At 39.7% G+C, this 19,009-nt stretch overlaps 1 protein-coding gene across 26 annotated transcripts in view; it reads right to left on the bottom strand.

Moving 5' to 3' along the window:
* Positions 1 to 19,009, bottom strand: part of LOC129421800 (protocadherin gamma-A4) — a 138,338-nt gene that overhangs the window by 15,048 nt on the left and 104,281 nt on the right. The window contains exon 1 of one of the 26 annotated variants that reach the window (XM_055177379.2): positions 16,590 to 18,761. The exons of 23 other annotated variants lie outside the window; for them this stretch is intronic. In XM_055177379.2, coding sequence (XP_055033354.2) covers positions 16,590 to 18,653 — 2,064 coding nt within the window. In that variant the 5' untranslated portion in view covers positions 18,654 to 18,761. Of the gene's footprint in view, positions 1 to 3,048; positions 5,750 to 13,359; positions 16,368 to 16,589; positions 18,762 to 19,009 lie in introns of those variants that run through there. 2 more of the 26 variants (XM_055177372.2, XM_055177368.2) reach the window with 2 other exon arrangements.

Genomic DNA, 19,009 nt, shown 5'->3' on the forward strand with positions numbered 1-19,009 from the left:
GTTGGGGTTAGAATGGGGGTTTGGGTGTCATTTTATGTAAAAAAATGTTGTTCTAACCCAAAAGCCAAGCGAAATTGGTAAAAAAATAGAAAAAATTGATACACAAAAAGATGCGCCGTATCAAGTGAACGGGAAGGACTGGCGTATCATATACATGCAAAATTGTAATTTGGCTTATGTATTGCACAAGTTTTCACACTATTTATACCAGTGGCGCACACGCGTCAAAACCGTTTCTAATAGAAGAGACGCTCACGTTCACAAAATACATGCAAGACACTCACTTAACACTAAACTCTGATGACGCATGAGATTATGCGAGTATCTGGCAAACGCGAGCGTCTCTTTTATCATATATCCTTTAGATGCATCTGCAGCAGGCTCTTATTTTGACAAGACATGTTGTGATGAACTTCGCATCGAGCGTCCTCGAAAAAAGAAGTCACTGGCCGCCACTGATTTATACGCATCTCCATGAGATTGGGTTCAAATAAATCTTTTTAGGACAGTGTTGGTCACAATATACCATCTAGGCCTGGTTTCATAGACAAGGCTTATGTAAAGCCAGGACAAGGGCTAATGTTTTAAGCCTAGTCCTGGCTTTAGGTAAACTTTGTCTGTGAAACCAGGCCTTAATGTTTTCATTTTGGTCCTGAAGCAAAGCCAGTTGAGAAGCACAAATGTGAATGTCTATTGTTTACAAAAAGACAACTTTGTTTTTAACTTTCCTGAAATCCCTAAATTCTTGTTAATCCAAAATGATCACAAAGCCTCTTCCATTACCCTTTTCATTCAATCCATTCAATTTATTTGAGGTTTATCTCAACTACATTCATTCTTTTGTTTCTTAATATATCTGCTAATTTTCTCCTCCTCCTCTTCCTTCCATCTGTCTCTTCCTTCCCTCCTCCCTCCTGTCTAGTCACAAACGCACACAGGCTACTATAGATTCTGGAAGCCGTACTTTACACGTCCTTTTTAAATTTTAAAACTATATTATTTTATTTTTGTCATGATAGACAAAAGCATACTTTAGGCAGAATGTCTCTTTATGAAATGCTATGTCTCTTTATAAAACCGTCATTTTGCTTCTGTCTATTTGGCAGCAGAAATCACAGTCCTTATTTGTTTTGTTGAAAGAAAACACCACAATTTTTCAATATTTTACTATGTTCTTACATCAACTTAGACTAATTAATACATCCCAATCTTTATTCAATGCGTGCACTTAATCTTTGTACAGCGCGTCGTGAATGGGTTAGCATTTAACCTAGCCCCTTTCATTCTTTAGGATTCAAACAGGGATGAATTTAGAAGCCACCAAACACTTCCATGTTTTCCCTATTTAAAGACTTGAGTAGTTACATGAGTAAGTATGGTGGCACGAAATAAAAAATGGCAATAAGATTTAAAGGAATAGTCTACTCATTTTCAGTATTAAAATATGCTATTACCTTAACTAAGAATTGTTGAAACATCCCTCTATCATCTGTGTGCGTGCACGTAAGCGCTGGAGCGCGCTGCGACGCTTCGATAGCATTTAGCTTAGCCCCATTCATTCAATGGTACCAATCAGAGATAAAGTTAGAAGTGACCAAACACATCAACGTTTTTCCTATTTAAGACGAGTAGTTATACGAGCAAGTTTGGTGGTACAAAATTAAATGTAGCACTTTTCTAAGTGGATTTAAAAGAGGATCTATATTTTATGGCGTAATAGCACTTTTGGGAGTACTTCGACTCGCCTGAAAAGTCCGCTCCCCTTCTCCCTCTCATAATGGGAGAGGGAGGGTGTTACTGCGCAGAGTCGAAGTACTCCCAAAAGTGCTATTACGCCATAAAATGTAGCTCCTCTTTTAAATCCGCTTAGAAAAGCGCTACGTTTTATTTTGTACCACCAAACTTGCTCGTATAACTACTCGTCTTAAATAGGAAAAACGTTGATGTGTTTGGTCACTTCTAACTTTATCTCTAAATGGTACCATTGAATGAATGGGGCTAAGCTAAATGCTATCGAAGCATCGCAGCGCGCTCCAGTGCTTACGTGCACGCACACAGATGATAGAGGGATGTATCAACAATTCTTAGTTAAGGTAATAACATATTTTAATATTGAAAATGAGTAGACTATTCCTTTAAGCAGATAAAAAATGAGAACTATATTGTATGGCGGAAGAGCACATAGTTTGCGGCACTTCGCCCTCTGCATGCAGACTACACCCCCTCTCACTCAAACTTCCATCAATATTGACTTTTTATCTTTAGTTCTCACGTTTTGTTTTGTGCGACCATACTTACCATACTCATGTAACAGTCTTTCAACAGGGAAATCATGGAAGTGTTTGGTGGCTTCCAAATTCATCCCTGTCTGGATCCCAAGGAATCAATGGTGCCAGGCCAAATGCTAACACATTCACAATACGCCGCACAAAGACCAAGTGCACCCACCGAGTAAGGATAGGTATGTATTGATTCGTTTAATTGAGGTAAGAACATAGTAAAATATTGAAAAACTGTGGTGTTTTCCTTTAAGAAAAGCTCAAAATCTCACTTTGTTTCACAGAAGAGAAAGAGGAATAGAATGACATGAGCGTGATCTGAAGATACAAAATCTTCAAAATGTACATTTTTTTGAATGAACTATTCTTTTACCACTTTTTTTTACATATCTGCAGTCATGACGTATGCATCTTATGAGTCAAGATAGACAAAAGCATATTCATGTTTTAATTTTGGTCCTGAAGCAAAGCCATGTTGAAAAGCACAAATGTAAATGTCTCTGTTTTACAATATGACAACCTTTTTTTCCCCTTTTTTCCTGTTTATAACTTTCCTGAAATCCCTAAATTGTAGATAGATGGATTCACCTCGAAATATTGTGTGTTAGATTCCAACACGACCTGCAGATTTTGCTCAGTAATTCTGAGACTGAAACATTACCTGAAATTTCTCTGCACCTTTAGTACCCAGTAAAGAGAAAGTTCAATATGAACAAAGTGGCTCAAAGGAAATAAATTTGATTGGCTAGTAGTATGCATGTGCTCTCACCTCATTGGCTGAGTTCATTAAGTGCTGCCTTGTCAAAGTCATATTTAATGTGTTATTATGACTCAACATGGGAGTCTTGACAAACACAAAGTCACTCCTGCTGGATAAGGTTGAATAGCAGGGCCTGTAGGTCCGTGTGTGCGGTTCCTGAGGTCCCCCAACCACCTCCATGTATCTAATGGGCCCATCAGTGTTAAGCTGAAGGTGAAGGTCCTTATGAGGTCTCTGCTGGTAGCTGTGCCTGGAACGGTAGCCTGTCCTGGAGTAGCAGCATGTTGAACCGCCTTTGTGTCTGATGCATCGTACCAAAAGCACAGCCATGGTGAGCAGGGACACCAGAGACACGCATCCCAAAGAAATAATGAGATACAGACTGACATCTGACACTCCTGTGCCCTTGCGTGAGAACGTGGTGGTACGGAGGTCTGTGGATTTGTCTGCACTTTTCTCTTCGACTGTAACCGTAACCAAAACGCTGGTGGACATAGCCGGCTCGCCATTGTCCCGTACCACCACCGTGAAACTGTAGGCCGGGTAAGCTGTGCCACCCTGCTCCTCGTCCACGAGCTTCCGTGCGGTGCGTAGCTCGCCCGTGTGCACGTCGATGTTAAACAGCGATGAGTCGTCCCCTGGGGTTATGCTGTAGAAAAGCCAGGCATTGTGGCCACTGTCGGGGTCAACGGCGACGATCTTATTCACGCGGTGGCCGATGGGGGCAGAGTGCGGTACGGTCAGCTGAAGCCCGGTGTCTTCAGAATGCGTCGGGTAAAGGATGACAGGTGGGTTGTCGTTCTGGTCGACCACAAAAACGTGGACGGTTACGTTAGACGTCTGCGGTGGCGTTCCGGCATCACGCACCTGCACCTGGATCTTAAACGCATTCATCTGCTCATAGTCCAGGGAACGCATGGTGAAGATATTTCCGTTCTCCGGATTTATGTACACGTATGAGGAGACGGGGCTGCCATGGACGGTGGAGGGTAAAATGGAGTACGACAGGCGGGAGTTATCGCCCAAATCTGGGTCTGATGCGGAGACGGTTACTATTGGAGTACCAGGGCTGTTATTCTCAGCTACATCCACTGAGTACGAGTTCTGTGAAAACACTGGAGCATTGTCATTAACATCAGAAAGACGAACCACAAATGTCTTCTGAGAGGACAGTGATGGCGAGCCAGAGTCGGTCGCCGTGACAACAACAGTGTATTCATCAATAGTTTCTCTGTCTAGACGCCCATCGATGACAAGCGTGTAGTGTTCACCAAAGGCAGATTTGAGTTTAAACGGAAGTCCTGGAGAAACTTTAAGTGTGACCTTCCCATTGTCCCCAGAGTCTAAGTCCACTGCGCTGATTAAAGCAATAACAGTGCCGATTTCGGCGTCCTCACGAATGGGGCTGGTGAGGGAGGTTAACGTCACTTCTGGAGTGTTATCATTCACGTCAATTATTTCCAATTTGATGTTGCACGAACCCTCCATAGCTGGAGAGCCCCCGTCCCTTGCCTGAACTGTGATGTCATACACATTTGCTTCCTCATAGTCCACATCCCCCACCACATGGATTTCCCCCGATGCTGAATCCACACTGAACATTTTAAGTATTCTATCCGGTGTGTATTTACTAAACAAGTAAGATATTTTACCATTTGTGCCAGAGTCTATATCCGTGGCGTTGAGTTTTGTCACTAGTGTTCCCGGAGGAGAGTTCTCCAAAAGACTGACTCTTTTCACCGGCTCGTCAAACACTGGTGCGTTGTCATTCACATCCAGAATTTTAATAAGAATGAGGCTGGTCCCTGATTTCTCTGGTTGTCCTCCGTCCACGGCCGTGAGCAAAAGTTGAAACGCGGCCTGTGTCTCGCGGTTCAGATTCTTCTCCAGGACAAGCTCGGGAAATTTACTACCGTCGCTTTTAGTCTCGACGTTTAAAACAAAATAGTCGCTAGCGGAAAGGCTGTATGTGCGCAGGGAGTTTATTCCTACATCGGGATCGTGCGCGCTTTCCAGGCGAAAGCGCGTCCCAGGCGCGGCCGCTTCTGAGATCTCCAGTGATGAATTCACATTTGGAAACTGGGGCGCGTTGTCATTAACATCCACAATCTGAACAAAAACTCTGTGAATTTCTAAAGGGTTCTGAAGAAGGATTTGAAGGTTCAAAGAACAGACTGAATTTAAGGCGCATATGCGCTCCCTATCAATAGTCTCTCTAATAACTAAGGCACCGTTAGATGGATTCACCTCGAAATATTGCGCGTTAGATTCCGACACGACCTGCAGATTTCGCTCGGTAATCCTCACATCACCGAAACCCAGATCTCTCGCTATATTCCCAACGAAGGATCCCGGTTTCAACTCCTCCGCTACAGAATACCGGAGCTCACCGGACACGCGCGAGGGGCGAACAAGGGAGAGCGCGAGGCAGAGCACGGGCCACGAGCGTTTCCACTCCATTGTGCGCGCTCCGATGACGGAAAAAGTTTAACTTTTTCGTCTTATCAAAACCATATTTTCGTTAAAGCGACCCTACCATGCCGCGCGTAACGTAATCCGATCTGCGAAGAGTAGAGGAAAAACTTCGAAATAATTCATGTTGTCCGAAAAGTTTTCGGTAAATCACAAGAGAGGCGAAAAACTGCCCACCATCCTGCTCCTCTCCCAAACTCCCTGAATTAGCTGCGCCTCCGCTGCGAAACAGGGCGGAGACTGAGCCACAAAGACACACACACGCACACAGACTCACACACCAAGAGAAAATGCGACTGAACTTCCACAGCTGAAGTCGACCTGTTTCTAGTACACATGTAGATAATCTCATGTGGTTTAAAATATTCACGAGCGCAGAGAAAGACCATCAAAATCTCATGGGCACGCTGCCAAATTATAAACACAGCCACAGACCACAACATCAGTGACAATGTTGACTGAGATCTACGCCGATGTAACATTTCAATAGACATTTCATGATAATAAACCATAAACATGCAGCTTCCTGGTAGATTAGAGGGATTTATTCATGCTCAAGTGCACTTCAGTGACAAGCCACTGGACGGCGCATTTCTAAGGAAATAAACTGAACCATATTTTTACTTTAAACTGTAAATAATGTCACAGACAATCTTTACAAATGTTTAGGCATCATAATACTGTCAAGACAATTGGGAGATAAAAGTCAAAGAGACCATCAATAAGATAGATAGATAACAATCATTTTGACAATTATATGAATACTTACATTATTATTATTATTATTATATTTACATAAATCTTAAAGACATTTTTAATATGTGACCCTGGACCACAAAACCAGTCATAAGGGTCATTTTTTAAATTGAGATTTATACATCATCTGAAAGCTAAATTAATGTATTGTTTTTTTAGCATATAGGAAAATATTCAGTTGAGATACAACTATTTGAACATCTGGAATCTGAGTATACCAAAGAAATATTTAGAAAATTGCCATTAAAGTAGTCCAAATGAAGTCATTAGCAACACAAATTACTAATGATAAATACATTTTTATATACTTACGGTAGGAAATTTACAACATTAGATCATGATTTTTGCCTTTTTTGGCAAATAAAGATAATTTTGACCCACACAATGTATACAAATATACAACTGCTACAAATTATTGCTAATATACCAATACCCATGTTTTTGCAATGATGACCATATATAATTATTTCTCTTTATTAGAATACAACCATATTACAGGAATGTATTATAAAAAAGGTTTGTAATAAGTGAAGATGGTGTTTGTGTTTAATCCTCCTCTGGTGATAACTTGAGTAATTGAATGTGTTTATCTGTTATTTATGAACAAAATTATATTAGTTAATGAGATATACACAAAAAGTGTTTACATGTTTGTATATTTTTACAGCAGATTTCTGGCAACTACATCTGTTTTTTTACCCTCAAAACAAGAGTTTCTTAACAGTTTATAAATCATTTAAAGAATTCTGTATACAGGTAAGATTTTTAAAATATACAAAATTTCAAATGTAATGCATACATCTTTGTTGTTGTTTTTTTACTGTTTTAACATGTATTTTTTCCATACATTTCTGGCAACCACGACCAGTATTTTATTTATTTATTTTTTTGTAAAAAAACCCTACTTTTTTACAGTGCTCTCTTAAACCAAAATAAAATGAAACCCTAATTTCTAATTCTAAACTAATGACTTTAGGATTTCAGTCTCCTTATAACAGTTCAAGATGATTTTGTTGCTAAGAGAGGTCACACTCCTGACTGAATTTTACCTGACAAAGCTTAACCAGTGCATTTTCGTTTTTGCAGTTTCTGTTACCTTAATCAAGAGATCCAAAAAAAAATGTAAATGGACGTTCATTACAACTTTGCTAAAACAAAAGCTGGTGGTGGCATTTTGTACTGTTCATTAACATTTAGCAGATGCTTTTATCCAAAGCAACTTACAAATGAGGGAGAATTAGCATCATGCCTTAAGGCTAACACAGTATGCAAGGCTACATTTAGGAATAGTTCTGAAGCTAGAAGTGATCAACATAAAAGAGGAGAAGGTTTTAATCGGTTAACTGGAACTGTCCTGTGAGCGGGACACCTAAGTTTACTTCAATATTTTTAATGTAAATGATAATCTATCATGACAAACTATATTGTTGGAAAGGTCTAAGAATGCAGTTTTTATATTTAAAAACCTTTTAGCAGTAATAATAATGCAGTAACTGTAATTTATTCATTTGTGCAGCAAACCTCACAGCAAACCAACACAAACCTCAGTTTCTTGATAATTTTATGTATTAATATATTGCATTTTTTATTTACAAATAAATGTAAACTGCTATAAAAAATATATTTTCACTTCCAGACACTTCCGTAAAAAAATGTGTCTTATTTAAACCAAGACCAAAATTAGGTTTCTACACCAAAAAAATGCCAGGGGCCTTTTCATCACCCCCACTCAAACAGGGCTGCACCAGTTAAAGGTTTAAAAGAGTTGTGCTTGATGCTACAGTATAAAACATTTTGTTCACCACATAGGCTTCTATCTTATTCTAAATATTTATTGAAAACTGTAAAAAAATTAGTCAACTGTATACGGAAAATTGTTAAAAAAAAGAAAAATAATAATATTATGTAACTATTAAATAACTCACTATGCCATCTAATAGAAATCTTCATTTCAGTATTTATTACTCTAAATGAACAAAGAATAAATATGAAGACATCAAATTGAATTTAAACCGTGGCCCTTTCTTAATCCGAAGCCTGCAGCCTGCGGAGGTCGCATATGCAGGCTGCATACGTCATCAAGCCTGGTTTATTTAAGTTAACGGAGCATTACATTAGCAAACCATACGCATATGACAACAATTTACGATTAACCAAGAATAATAATAACTTTTAAAATTGATAATATTCTGAAATAAGACGTATGTAGCCTCGAAATGCGACCTCCGGAGGCTGCAGCCTTCGGATTGAGAACGGTCTGTGGAACTAACAGATGCACGTGTGTAATGTCTACTGCCACCGCGTGGTACACTGCATGAACTGCAGCGCTTGTGTGTTTAGCAGCACGAGGGGAGGGGAGCGCAAACAAAACAGTATGAACCTATCAAAAAAATAAACCACACGAAACAAACATCTAGAAATTAATACTACACAGGCCTACATACGCAGTCAAACATGTGAAATTACAAACAAGTGGCATTAATGCTGAATGCAGCATGTAAATAAATTAAATTAAAAGATTGTTTATACAGGATATATAGCCTAGTAAAAATAATATACATAAGGACAATACGGGTGTACACGATTATATGATATACATAAATTAACGCGATAAAATGGTAATGCAAGAAAAGAAAAAAGAAGCGACAGAGAGAGATTGTGTGTAGAGAGCAAGAGGGAGGGAGAGCTAGAGAGAAACGAGGAGACAGAAGGGAGGGGTGGAGAGAAAGAGAGAGAGAAAGAGGGAGGGGGAGGCAGAGGCGGATGCAAAGTCTGTTTCAGCACCACGCTGATGGACAGCGTCACTCAGCTAAGCGCTTCATATATACGCATCTGCCGAGAAACTCTCATCTCTCCCTCGAACCAAGCCACGAATCTCCCAAACTACCAAACCATATTCAAGAAATTCAGAATCAGATCAATTGGATGAAAACAATTATGCACTTAAAAGCACCAATCGTTTTAATAAATCTACAATGAAAGTGTAGGCTACTATTGAAAACAAAACCCCAAATAAATTAAACCGTTATATGTTAAAACAACTTCAGTGTATTCATTTGCAAATAAGATTGTTTCTACATTAAAATAGCTTCTCTTACCTTGATTTGCAGATCCAGGTTTGAATCACAGGGTAAACAGCACGTGAAGAAAACAACAACAGCAGCAGCAGCGACATGGAAGAGAAGAAGAGAAATAGATTTGATTAGACTGCTGCAGCAACAAATGTGTTTGGAACCCATCTGATACTTACCAAAACCTAAACTCAAATCTAACACATTCCAGCAAGGACAGAAATGTATAATTGGAGAAATAAAGAAAATGCATGAAGAGAGAAATCAATGTGTTCAGAGAAATCAAACACCTTTGATGATCAGCAGATATTAATAATTAACACCTCTACACCACACAAATGCAGCCATCATTCACTCCACACACGGTAAAAACTGTACGTTTTCATTTTTATATTTTCAGATAAACATAATTTAGCTTGATTTATAAGCTGTTTTCCTAATGGGGACCAAAAAATGTTCCCACAAGATAAAAAATGACTGAAATTACCACAGGGATTACTAGAAACACACACACAAGCTCTCTGTGTTCATGTTGTTGAAATGTAGCATGCATGAGAAGAAATAATCATGCTATGATTTTGTAAGTAAACGTAACAGACAACTATGTCCTCTTTTTAAAGCATGTTTACAAACATTAAAGGGATTGTATAACTCTCATCAACCTAACCTTGATTTTAAGAACACACAGTTTCCCCTTCCCCCATCACATTAACCCAGAATTTTTCGGCCAATACATTTCAACGTTCATGACAGGGGGTACCAAACCCTTCTAGCAGCATCTAGCTACATCACAACCTTTCATTGCCACCCTGTGGACTCAAGCATAGTGGTACAGCCCTGCCTGTGAGTCAGCTTGTTGCCGTGGCAACAACATCCCACCAAGAGATGAAAGACAAGCCACAAGAAGAAGAAAAAAACAACATGAGGGAACAAAGCAGAAGATGTATATATAGAGAAATAGTATTATATTTATGACATTCAAAAACAAAGTGAGACCCTATTTTATAATCACATGTGGTCATAGAACAAGAACAAAAATATCCTGGCGTATCCTAAGAAATAATCTGAAGTGACTGTGGCCTCAATTTACTCAAGCAGTGACGTTACACATGATTTTTGATGTGTTTTTACTGTTCTCTTGCCGATCTAAGGCATACAAAGACGTCAGGAGGTGCAGGAGAATGGGGGAGGGGATGGAGGACAGCCAAAATGAAGGGAAGGAAAAGAAGGCAGCTTATCTTGCATAGAGAGGAGGTTCACTTAACAGCAAACCACAAATCCATAAATAAAGCAATATGATGTTAAATAACTAGTCATTTTACATTAACATGTTTGCTGAGGGCTGCTTTCACAAATAAAGCTAAAGCCAACATAATGAGCTAAACAAATACATGACTTTATCATAAATGTAAGACACACAAACCTTCCGGTTGATTTAATGAATACTCTGAACCACTTTTGTGCTATAAACAAAACAAATTGATATATAATACAAAGCATTTTCTAGTATAAACGCTCTGAACTTGTGTTAGTAAAACAAAACAGATAATGGACAAACAACTATTGAATATCAACAACTAGTATGAAGTCATTGGCTTTGACTGTGTGTTTACTGTCTGTGTGAGAGGACAGGTCAATGTGTCTGTGTGTGTCCCACTGACCTTGATAAACCCATATTAATCCCATTACAGGATCAACATACTACATGACCTCAATGAGAAAGAAAACCACAAAAAACAGTATAGATGAACTCTCAAAAAACAATACAAAAAGTCCTCAGTGATGGTACTGTAAATGATCAGCATATGAGAGCATGATTTAAAACTACCATGCTTGCCTGTGAATCCTCTCGTATTAATCTGCTTTGAGACTCAAGAGCTCAGGAGAGAGAGATTTCTTAAGCACTAATGGACTAAAAACACAATGAGAAGCAGGAAAGAACAGAAGGTAAATCAGGAACGCTTGCATTAGTCGACACAAATTTATTTACTGCAGCTCACCTGATCAGGATCTCGATCTCTCTCTATAATAGACTTTAAGGACATGTCACATGGCTTCCCATTCTGCTATTACTGGTTAACACTAAAAACTAAACACTACTATAATTTGTGAGCATGTTAATCTTTTAAGAGACTATCAAAAAGCTTTAGACAGCGGAAATCTATCAATGAAGAACGCTTTGAAGAAAAAATTTTAATTTTAGGTGGTTGGTAAGGAAATAGCTCTTTAAAGCTCAGAAGCATGTGGATTTATGATGAACATTAAAGAACAAGTGCAAACCAGTCCAGGAACTGAAGATTAGAGAAATGAAGGCCACATGTGAAAGCTGAGGGTTCACACGGTCACGAATATTAAAGTTGTGCCTTTTCCTGACTTCTCTTTAACTCATAGCAAATACATGCAGGTGTGCAGCTGTGTATGCAGCCAAATATGGAATTAAAATAATGAAAGATAAGATTCTCTTTATCTTTTCTAAGAGGAGTTATAGACCGAAACATGATTTTTGGAAAAAACACTTCAACCTTTAATGTGACCAAAATCATTTCCTGTCACATTATTACTGTGTGCCGTTTAAATCAGCAGCAACTTCCTGCTTGCTTTCTTAATAAAGCACCACATTTGACATCCACGTGTCCTCAGATATACAAACAGCAGTGCAAAAGGCTCATTATGAGTCTACAAGGAGTCGCCTATGAAACACACAGGCCACTGGCATCAAACTATAAAGCTAATGAAACACTATTCACAAATCTCACTTTAGAAGAAAAATTATGTTTTGACAAAAAATCTTGACCCTCTTTACTGTGTCCAGGTCTCAAATGTAAAGGAATGCGTGACATTGAGCATATAAACTATAAAAGCACTGAAACACACATGATGCTCTCCACAACACTCTCACATCCTGCAGGCTCACCAGGTTTTGTATAAACGCTAGATGAAATATTTCACTCAAACGGCTTGTAACATTTTCAGTAAGAGTAAAATAAGTCAAATTAAATACATGTAGAATAGTGGTTCTCAGACCTTTAGATCCCACTGTGTGTCAGAGAATCTTAAAGTCTAAAATAAATAATTTCATCCAACCTTCACTGGGCTGATTTTCTGGCACTTCCGTCATTTTCTCTGTTACTGATCTGCAAAATGTTTCTCATAGTCGTGTCTCTGTTTTGTCTTTATTTACAGGGATGTATAGTTGGAGTTGCTTGGATCAAAATGGCTGCCAGTATCGCATTGCAGTGGTCTCACATGCAGTCTAGATGTTGTGCTCTCTCTCTCTCTCTCTCTCCCTCTCAATATTCCATCCACATGTCTATATTGGTTAATGTTATGTATCTGGCTTTTACACCTCTAAGCACAGTTTACCTGTGTGTGTGTGTGTGTGTTTACTGTACAGTATATGTGTAGAAGAAAGTGGGTCACTGTACTGTCTGATCTCCTGCAGCATTAACAATCCTCCACTGAATGTCAGATCTCTTCATGCCTGAACATCTGATTTATTTTCATCATCAAAATTAAAATGTACCGTTTCTAAATAACCCATTATCATCACTGGGGTTTAGTTGATTGGTGATCTTATGAGTTGGTATGTTATGCCATCAGACCATTTTAATTCACAGCATTAGTCTCTATCCCTCACTGCTCCTCCCCCTCAGCCTCTGCCATATGTGACCGAGCATATTCACCTTTCTCCTCCTGATAACAAATGCCACAGTGATAGGAGTAATACAGTGAAAAGGATATTTTCAGAATTCAAATCACATTAAATGTGATAGGCACTCAAAAAATAATGGATAATAAAGCACTAAAAAAAGTGCTGAATGTCAATACTGAATATAAAATAACAAGGCAAAGACAAATTATAAAAAATAGCATGAGTACCCTTCTCAAGCAAAACTATTTACTATAAAGGATTTGTTTTAAGTTTAACTCAGATGCCTTTATAAGTTAGCATGCTAACTTATAAAGAGTTCCTTATCAAGAATGCTTGATTTATGTAAACATCAACTAGAATTGACCTCACCTCTGCAATAAAATCGAGTCCTTCTGTATTCTTTGTGTTTTGTTTAGGTACAGTCCTCGTGCCACTCAAATCAACGTTTAAAACACTTTGGCTGGCAGGCCGCAAAAACTTCAGATCACTCTTTCTGGAGTCAGCTGTGCCACACAACTCATAATTGTACACGTGTTGTAAAGTTCCTGTGCTCCCTACGTCTGCGTAAAGGGGTGGATAATACGGAATAACTGGAAGATTTGCCCCAGATTTGAAAAACATCCTCTCCCGTCTCCATCTGTAGCATTTGACTGACAGTATGGCGATGATAGACACGATAAAAAGAAATGAAACTACAGCCAAAGCCAAGACTAGATAAAAAGTCAAATTGTCGTTGTATTCCTTATCGTGCGTAAAGTCGGTGAACTCCGAGAGCACTTCAGGGAAGCTGTCCGCCACCGCCACGTTAACATTGACTGTAGCTGAACGAGAGGGCTGCCCGTTGTCCTCCACTACAACAGTGAGTCTTTGTTTCACAGCATCTTTATCTGTCACTTGGCGTACAGTTCTTATTTCTCCATTCTGCAAGCCCACTTCAAACAGCGCCCTGTCTGTGGCTTTCTGCAGTTTATATGAGAGCCAGGCATTCTGTCCAGAGTCCACATCAATAGCGACCACCTTAGTCACCAGATAACCCACATCTGCCGAACGAGGCACTATTTCAGCCACCACAGAACCACCAGACTGGACCGGATACAGAACCTGAGGCGCGTTGTCATTCTGGTCCTGAATTATTACTTTTACGCTCACATTGCTGATGAGAGGAGGTGAGCCTCCATCTTGCGCTTTTATTGTGACTGTAAACGATTTTAATTGCTCATAATCAAACGATTTCGTTGCATAAACCGCTCCACTGTCGGAATTAATGGAAACTAACGATGATACCGGTGTGCCATTTAAACCATCATCAAAAATAAAGTAAGAGACGCGCGCGTTCGTTCCCAAATCTGCGTCACGTGCCTTTACACTGAACAAAGACAGAGATGGAGAATTATTCTCCATCACATACGCATTATAGGAATCCTGCTCAAATTGAGGCGCGTGATCATTTACATCTGTGATCTTTACGTTTAGTGTCTTTTTACTAAACAAAGGCGGTACGCCGCCGTCTTTAGCTGTGACGGTAATGTTATATTCTCCAGTGTCCTCTCTGTCCAGCTCGGTGTCTGTGACTATACTGTAATAATTAGTCAAAGACGAGTCGATTTTAAATGGGAGACTTCTATCAATAAAGCAAATGACTTTTCCGTTTTCTTCAGAATCGCTGTCTTGTATGTTTATCATTGCCACAACAGTGCCAGGTGATGCATTTTCAGGTATAGTATTGGAAAAAGACATAAGCGTCATTTTTGGAGGGTTATCATTTACGTCTGTAACCTCGACTATCACCTCAGATGAGTCAGATAATCCTCCCTGATCTTTAGCTTGAATTTTAAACTCATGAATAGCTGACTCTTCAAAATCAAGATCACCAATCAGCCTAATTTCACCGCTGGAAGGATCAACAGAAAACAGCTCTCGAATTTTGGGTGTGGTGTGTTCGACATAATAACCAATTTGTCCATTTGACATTGTATCTGCATCAGTAGCATTAACAATAACCAGTAACGACCCCTTTGCGGTATTTTCTGGAATAGAAATTCTGTATATGTCCTTTTGAAACACAGGTGCATTATCATTGATATCTAAAACAATAATGTGGATTTTTACAGTGCCAGAGCGTTTCGGATTTCCTCCGTCTGTTGCAGTTAAAGTTAAATACAAATGTTCCTGTTTCTCTCTATCTACAGGCGTTTGCATAACAAGCTCGACGTTTTTGCCACTGCCTGATCTACTTTGCGTCTTAATAGTAAAATGATCCATCGGATGAACTGAGTAACTTTGTATACCATTAATGCCAACGTCAGAATCAACTGCGCTGTCCACAGTAAAACGCGCTCCGGCTGAGGCAGACTCACTGATTTCTAATGTAATTTCACCTCTTGGAAATGCAGGACTGTTGTCATTTACATCTAGTATTTCTATGGTGATGCGATAGAGCTCGATTGGATTTTCTAAGATGACTTCAAAGCTTAGGCTGCATGCAGATACCGCACCCGCACATAAATGCTCCCGGTCTATTCTCTCCTTGATAATGATGTGCCCTTTCTCCCGGTCCAGCGCCACATATTCCCGGCCACCGGCTGTAAAGATCCGCGCTTTACCCGTCGTCAGCCTTCTAAGCTCCAGACCAAGGTCTTTAATAATGTCTCCGACGAATGATCCGGGCGCCATCTCCTCTGGCACGGAGTAACGGACCTGCCCGCACACGCTAGAGAGAAGGTGCCCAAAGAACAGAAGCACACACGTCTGCCGTGTAAAATGACAATCTTTTCTTCTCATGCTGAGCTGGATTTTTCTCTTTTAAAAATGCTAAAGACTTTAAATAATTTAAATGTAACAAATGAACTAAAGCAAGTATATAGGTAGAAACGTCGTTCAGATTTTGCAGTACGAGCCCGTTTGTACTCGATGTACAACCGACCCTTTTATGCGCAAACGGTCTGAAAAGGCAAAGGCGTGTGTTATGTATTAAACCAGATATATCAACCCCATCAAACAACAGCGACGCTTAGGGTTCAGTCAAAAAACTACAATATGCTTTCCCGAGTGCGTCCTGGGGAGTGGGGAACCAAAAGAGCAAGGCGCAAACTTTTGCAGAAAATTTCATTTTTGCGCACACCAGTCTAAAATGGAAATGTAAGGTAATGTTGTATGTAAATGGTATGGGAAAATACTATGGAAAGTGTTTCAGTGTATTACTATTTAAAACTATTATTTAGAATTTCAGACAAAAATGCGTAAAATGCCATACGTTCCAAAGCCCATATTGTGTTCTGATAGCTAATCTGGTAGATCACTGCGTTAATAGCGCAAATAGGAGGGGTTCCCAGTAATTATACTGATTAATCGTATAGCTTTAATGCACTGTACGTTACTTTGGATAAATGTGTTTGCAAAATAAATAAATAAATAAATAAATGAATGAATGAATGAATGAATGAATGAATGAATGAATGAATGAATGAATGAATAAATAAATGTGTGTGTGTCCCAAAATGTATATATCAAAATTTAGCATTAACAATTAATTAATGTTAAGTGAGCAATTAAAATAAAATGTAAGCACCTGAGCCATAATCTCACTTAATGTGCCTCACCTGATCCTCTGGATCTCTTTTCTCCTGCATGTACTGCAGTGTCTGCATTCCGCCGGCGTCCAGACTAATGGTGCTCTGACCACAGGGCCTAACAAATTTGAGATCACTTTTTCTGGACTCGGATGTCCCGCACATCTCGTAATTATACACTTCCTTTAATGTGCCTGTGCCCCCTACGTCTGCGTAAAGAGGCGGATAATACGGAATAACTGGAAGATTCGCTCCAGATTTGTAAAGCATCCGCTCGCGTCTCCATCTGTAGCATTTGACTGACATTATGGCAATGATAGACACGATAAAAAGAAACGAGACTACAACCAAAGCCAAGACTAGATAAAAAGTCAGGTTGTCTTTGTATTCCTTGTCGTGCGTAAAGTCTGTGAACTCCGAGAGCACTTCAGGGAAACTGTCCGCCACCGCCACGTTAACATTGACTGTAGCTGAACGAGAGGGCTGCCCGTTGTCCTCCACAACAACAGTGAGTCTTTGTTTCACAGCATCTTTATCTGTCACTTGGCGTACAGTTCTTATTTCTCCATTCTGTAAGCCCACTTCAAACAGCGCCCTGTCTGTGGCTTTCTGCAGTTTATATGAGAGCCATGCATTCTGTCCAGAGTCAACATCAACAGCGACCACTTTAGTGACCAGATAACCCACATCTGCCGAACGAGGCACTATTTCAGCCACCAAAGAACCACCAGACTGGACTGGGTACAGAACCTGAGGCGCGTTGTCATTCTGATCCTGAATGATTATTTTCACACTCACATTGCTGCTGAGAGGAGGGTTTCCTCCGTCTTGCGCTTTTACGCGAATGTTAAATTCTTTTGTTTGCTCATAATCAAAAGAACGAACTGCAATAATTTCTCCGCTTTCTGCATTCACCGAAATATATGTTGAAGCAGAGACGCCATTCACAAGAATATCCTCTAGAAAATAGGAAATACGCGCATTATTACCAGAATCTTTGTCATGCGCTTTAACGGATAAAACAGAGACTCCGGGTGAATTATTTTCCATCACATATGCGGTGTATGACTGACGCTGAAAAACAGGGGCGTTGTCATTGACATCAGAGATCTTAAGATTTAATGTTTTATTTGTAGAAAAGGAGGGCGAGCCCTCGTCAGTAGCTGTTATTGTTATATTATATTCAGATATTTTCTCACGATCTAAAAGCTCATCAGTAACTAAGGTGTAAAAATTCGCAGATGATGATTTAATACGAAATGGTAAATCTGAATTCACGAAGCATTTAATTTGGCCGTTTTTACCGGAGTCTATATCTTTAATGTTAAACATTGCAATCATTGTGTCAGGGGCGCAGTTTTCTGCAATGGGGCTAGAAAATGATATAACGCTGATGACAGGTGCATTGTCATTGACGTCTGTCAATTCAATGAGTACCTTACTATTATCAGTTAGACCACCCTTATCCATGGCCTCAAGATTCAGTTCATATTGCTTTGATTTTTCAAAGTCCAACAAACCGCTAACGTAAATATTTCCAGTGTCCGGGTTAATTTGGAAAAGGTTTACGTCTTTTCCAGAGCTCTGTGAAAACGAATAAGTCACTTCACCATTTGATCCTTTGTCTTTATCTGTTGCACTTACTGTCAACACCACTGTACCTATCTGTGCATTTTCAGCTAAAGAAACTCTGTACACGGACTGACTGAATGCGGGAGTATTGTCATTGGCATCAATAACTGTAACACTTATCCTAACTGTTCCAGATTTTTGAGGGCTTCCTCCATCAAATGCTGTCAATGTTAATGTAAGTTCCTCCTCATGTTCTCTATCTAGTGGCGACTGCAAAACCATCTCAACATATTTCGTACCATCAGCACGCGATAATTCTTTCAGTGAAAAATAACCATTTGTGGTCAGAGTGTATTTTTGAAGCGTATTCAACCCCACATCAGGATCGTGAGCACGGTCTAAAGAAAAGCGAGCACCAGGAACGGCCATCTCGCTAATCTGAAAGTTTATCTCTTTTCTAGTGAAAACAGGAGCATGATCATTAATATCTAATATTTCCACATCAATTCTGTGCAGCTCCATCGGATTTTCTAGAATTATCTGAAAGTGTAAAGAGCAGGGAGACACTTGCGCGCACAGCTCCTCTCTATCTATTCTCTCTTTCACTACCAGAGTCCCTTTATCCACATTCAGACCGATGTACTCACGACTGTCCTCGGTAAAAATCCGCGCTCGGCCAGATTTCAGCCTCTTAACATCCAAACCGAGGTCCTGTATGATATTTCCCACCAGCGAGCCCTTTGTCATCTCCTCTGGAATAGAATAACGGACCTGCCCGTACGCAACGGCCATGACAAAGACGCACAGCGCAAGATGCTGCATTAGCCATGTTGCAGTCTGTGCCGACGATGCGCTTCTTTGGGATTTAAAAGAACAAA

This window comes from Misgurnus anguillicaudatus, chromosome 16 (assembly GCF_027580225.2).
Source record: "Misgurnus anguillicaudatus chromosome 16, ASM2758022v2, whole genome shotgun sequence".
Taxonomy (NCBI): domain Eukaryota; kingdom Metazoa; phylum Chordata; class Actinopteri; order Cypriniformes; family Cobitidae; genus Misgurnus; species Misgurnus anguillicaudatus.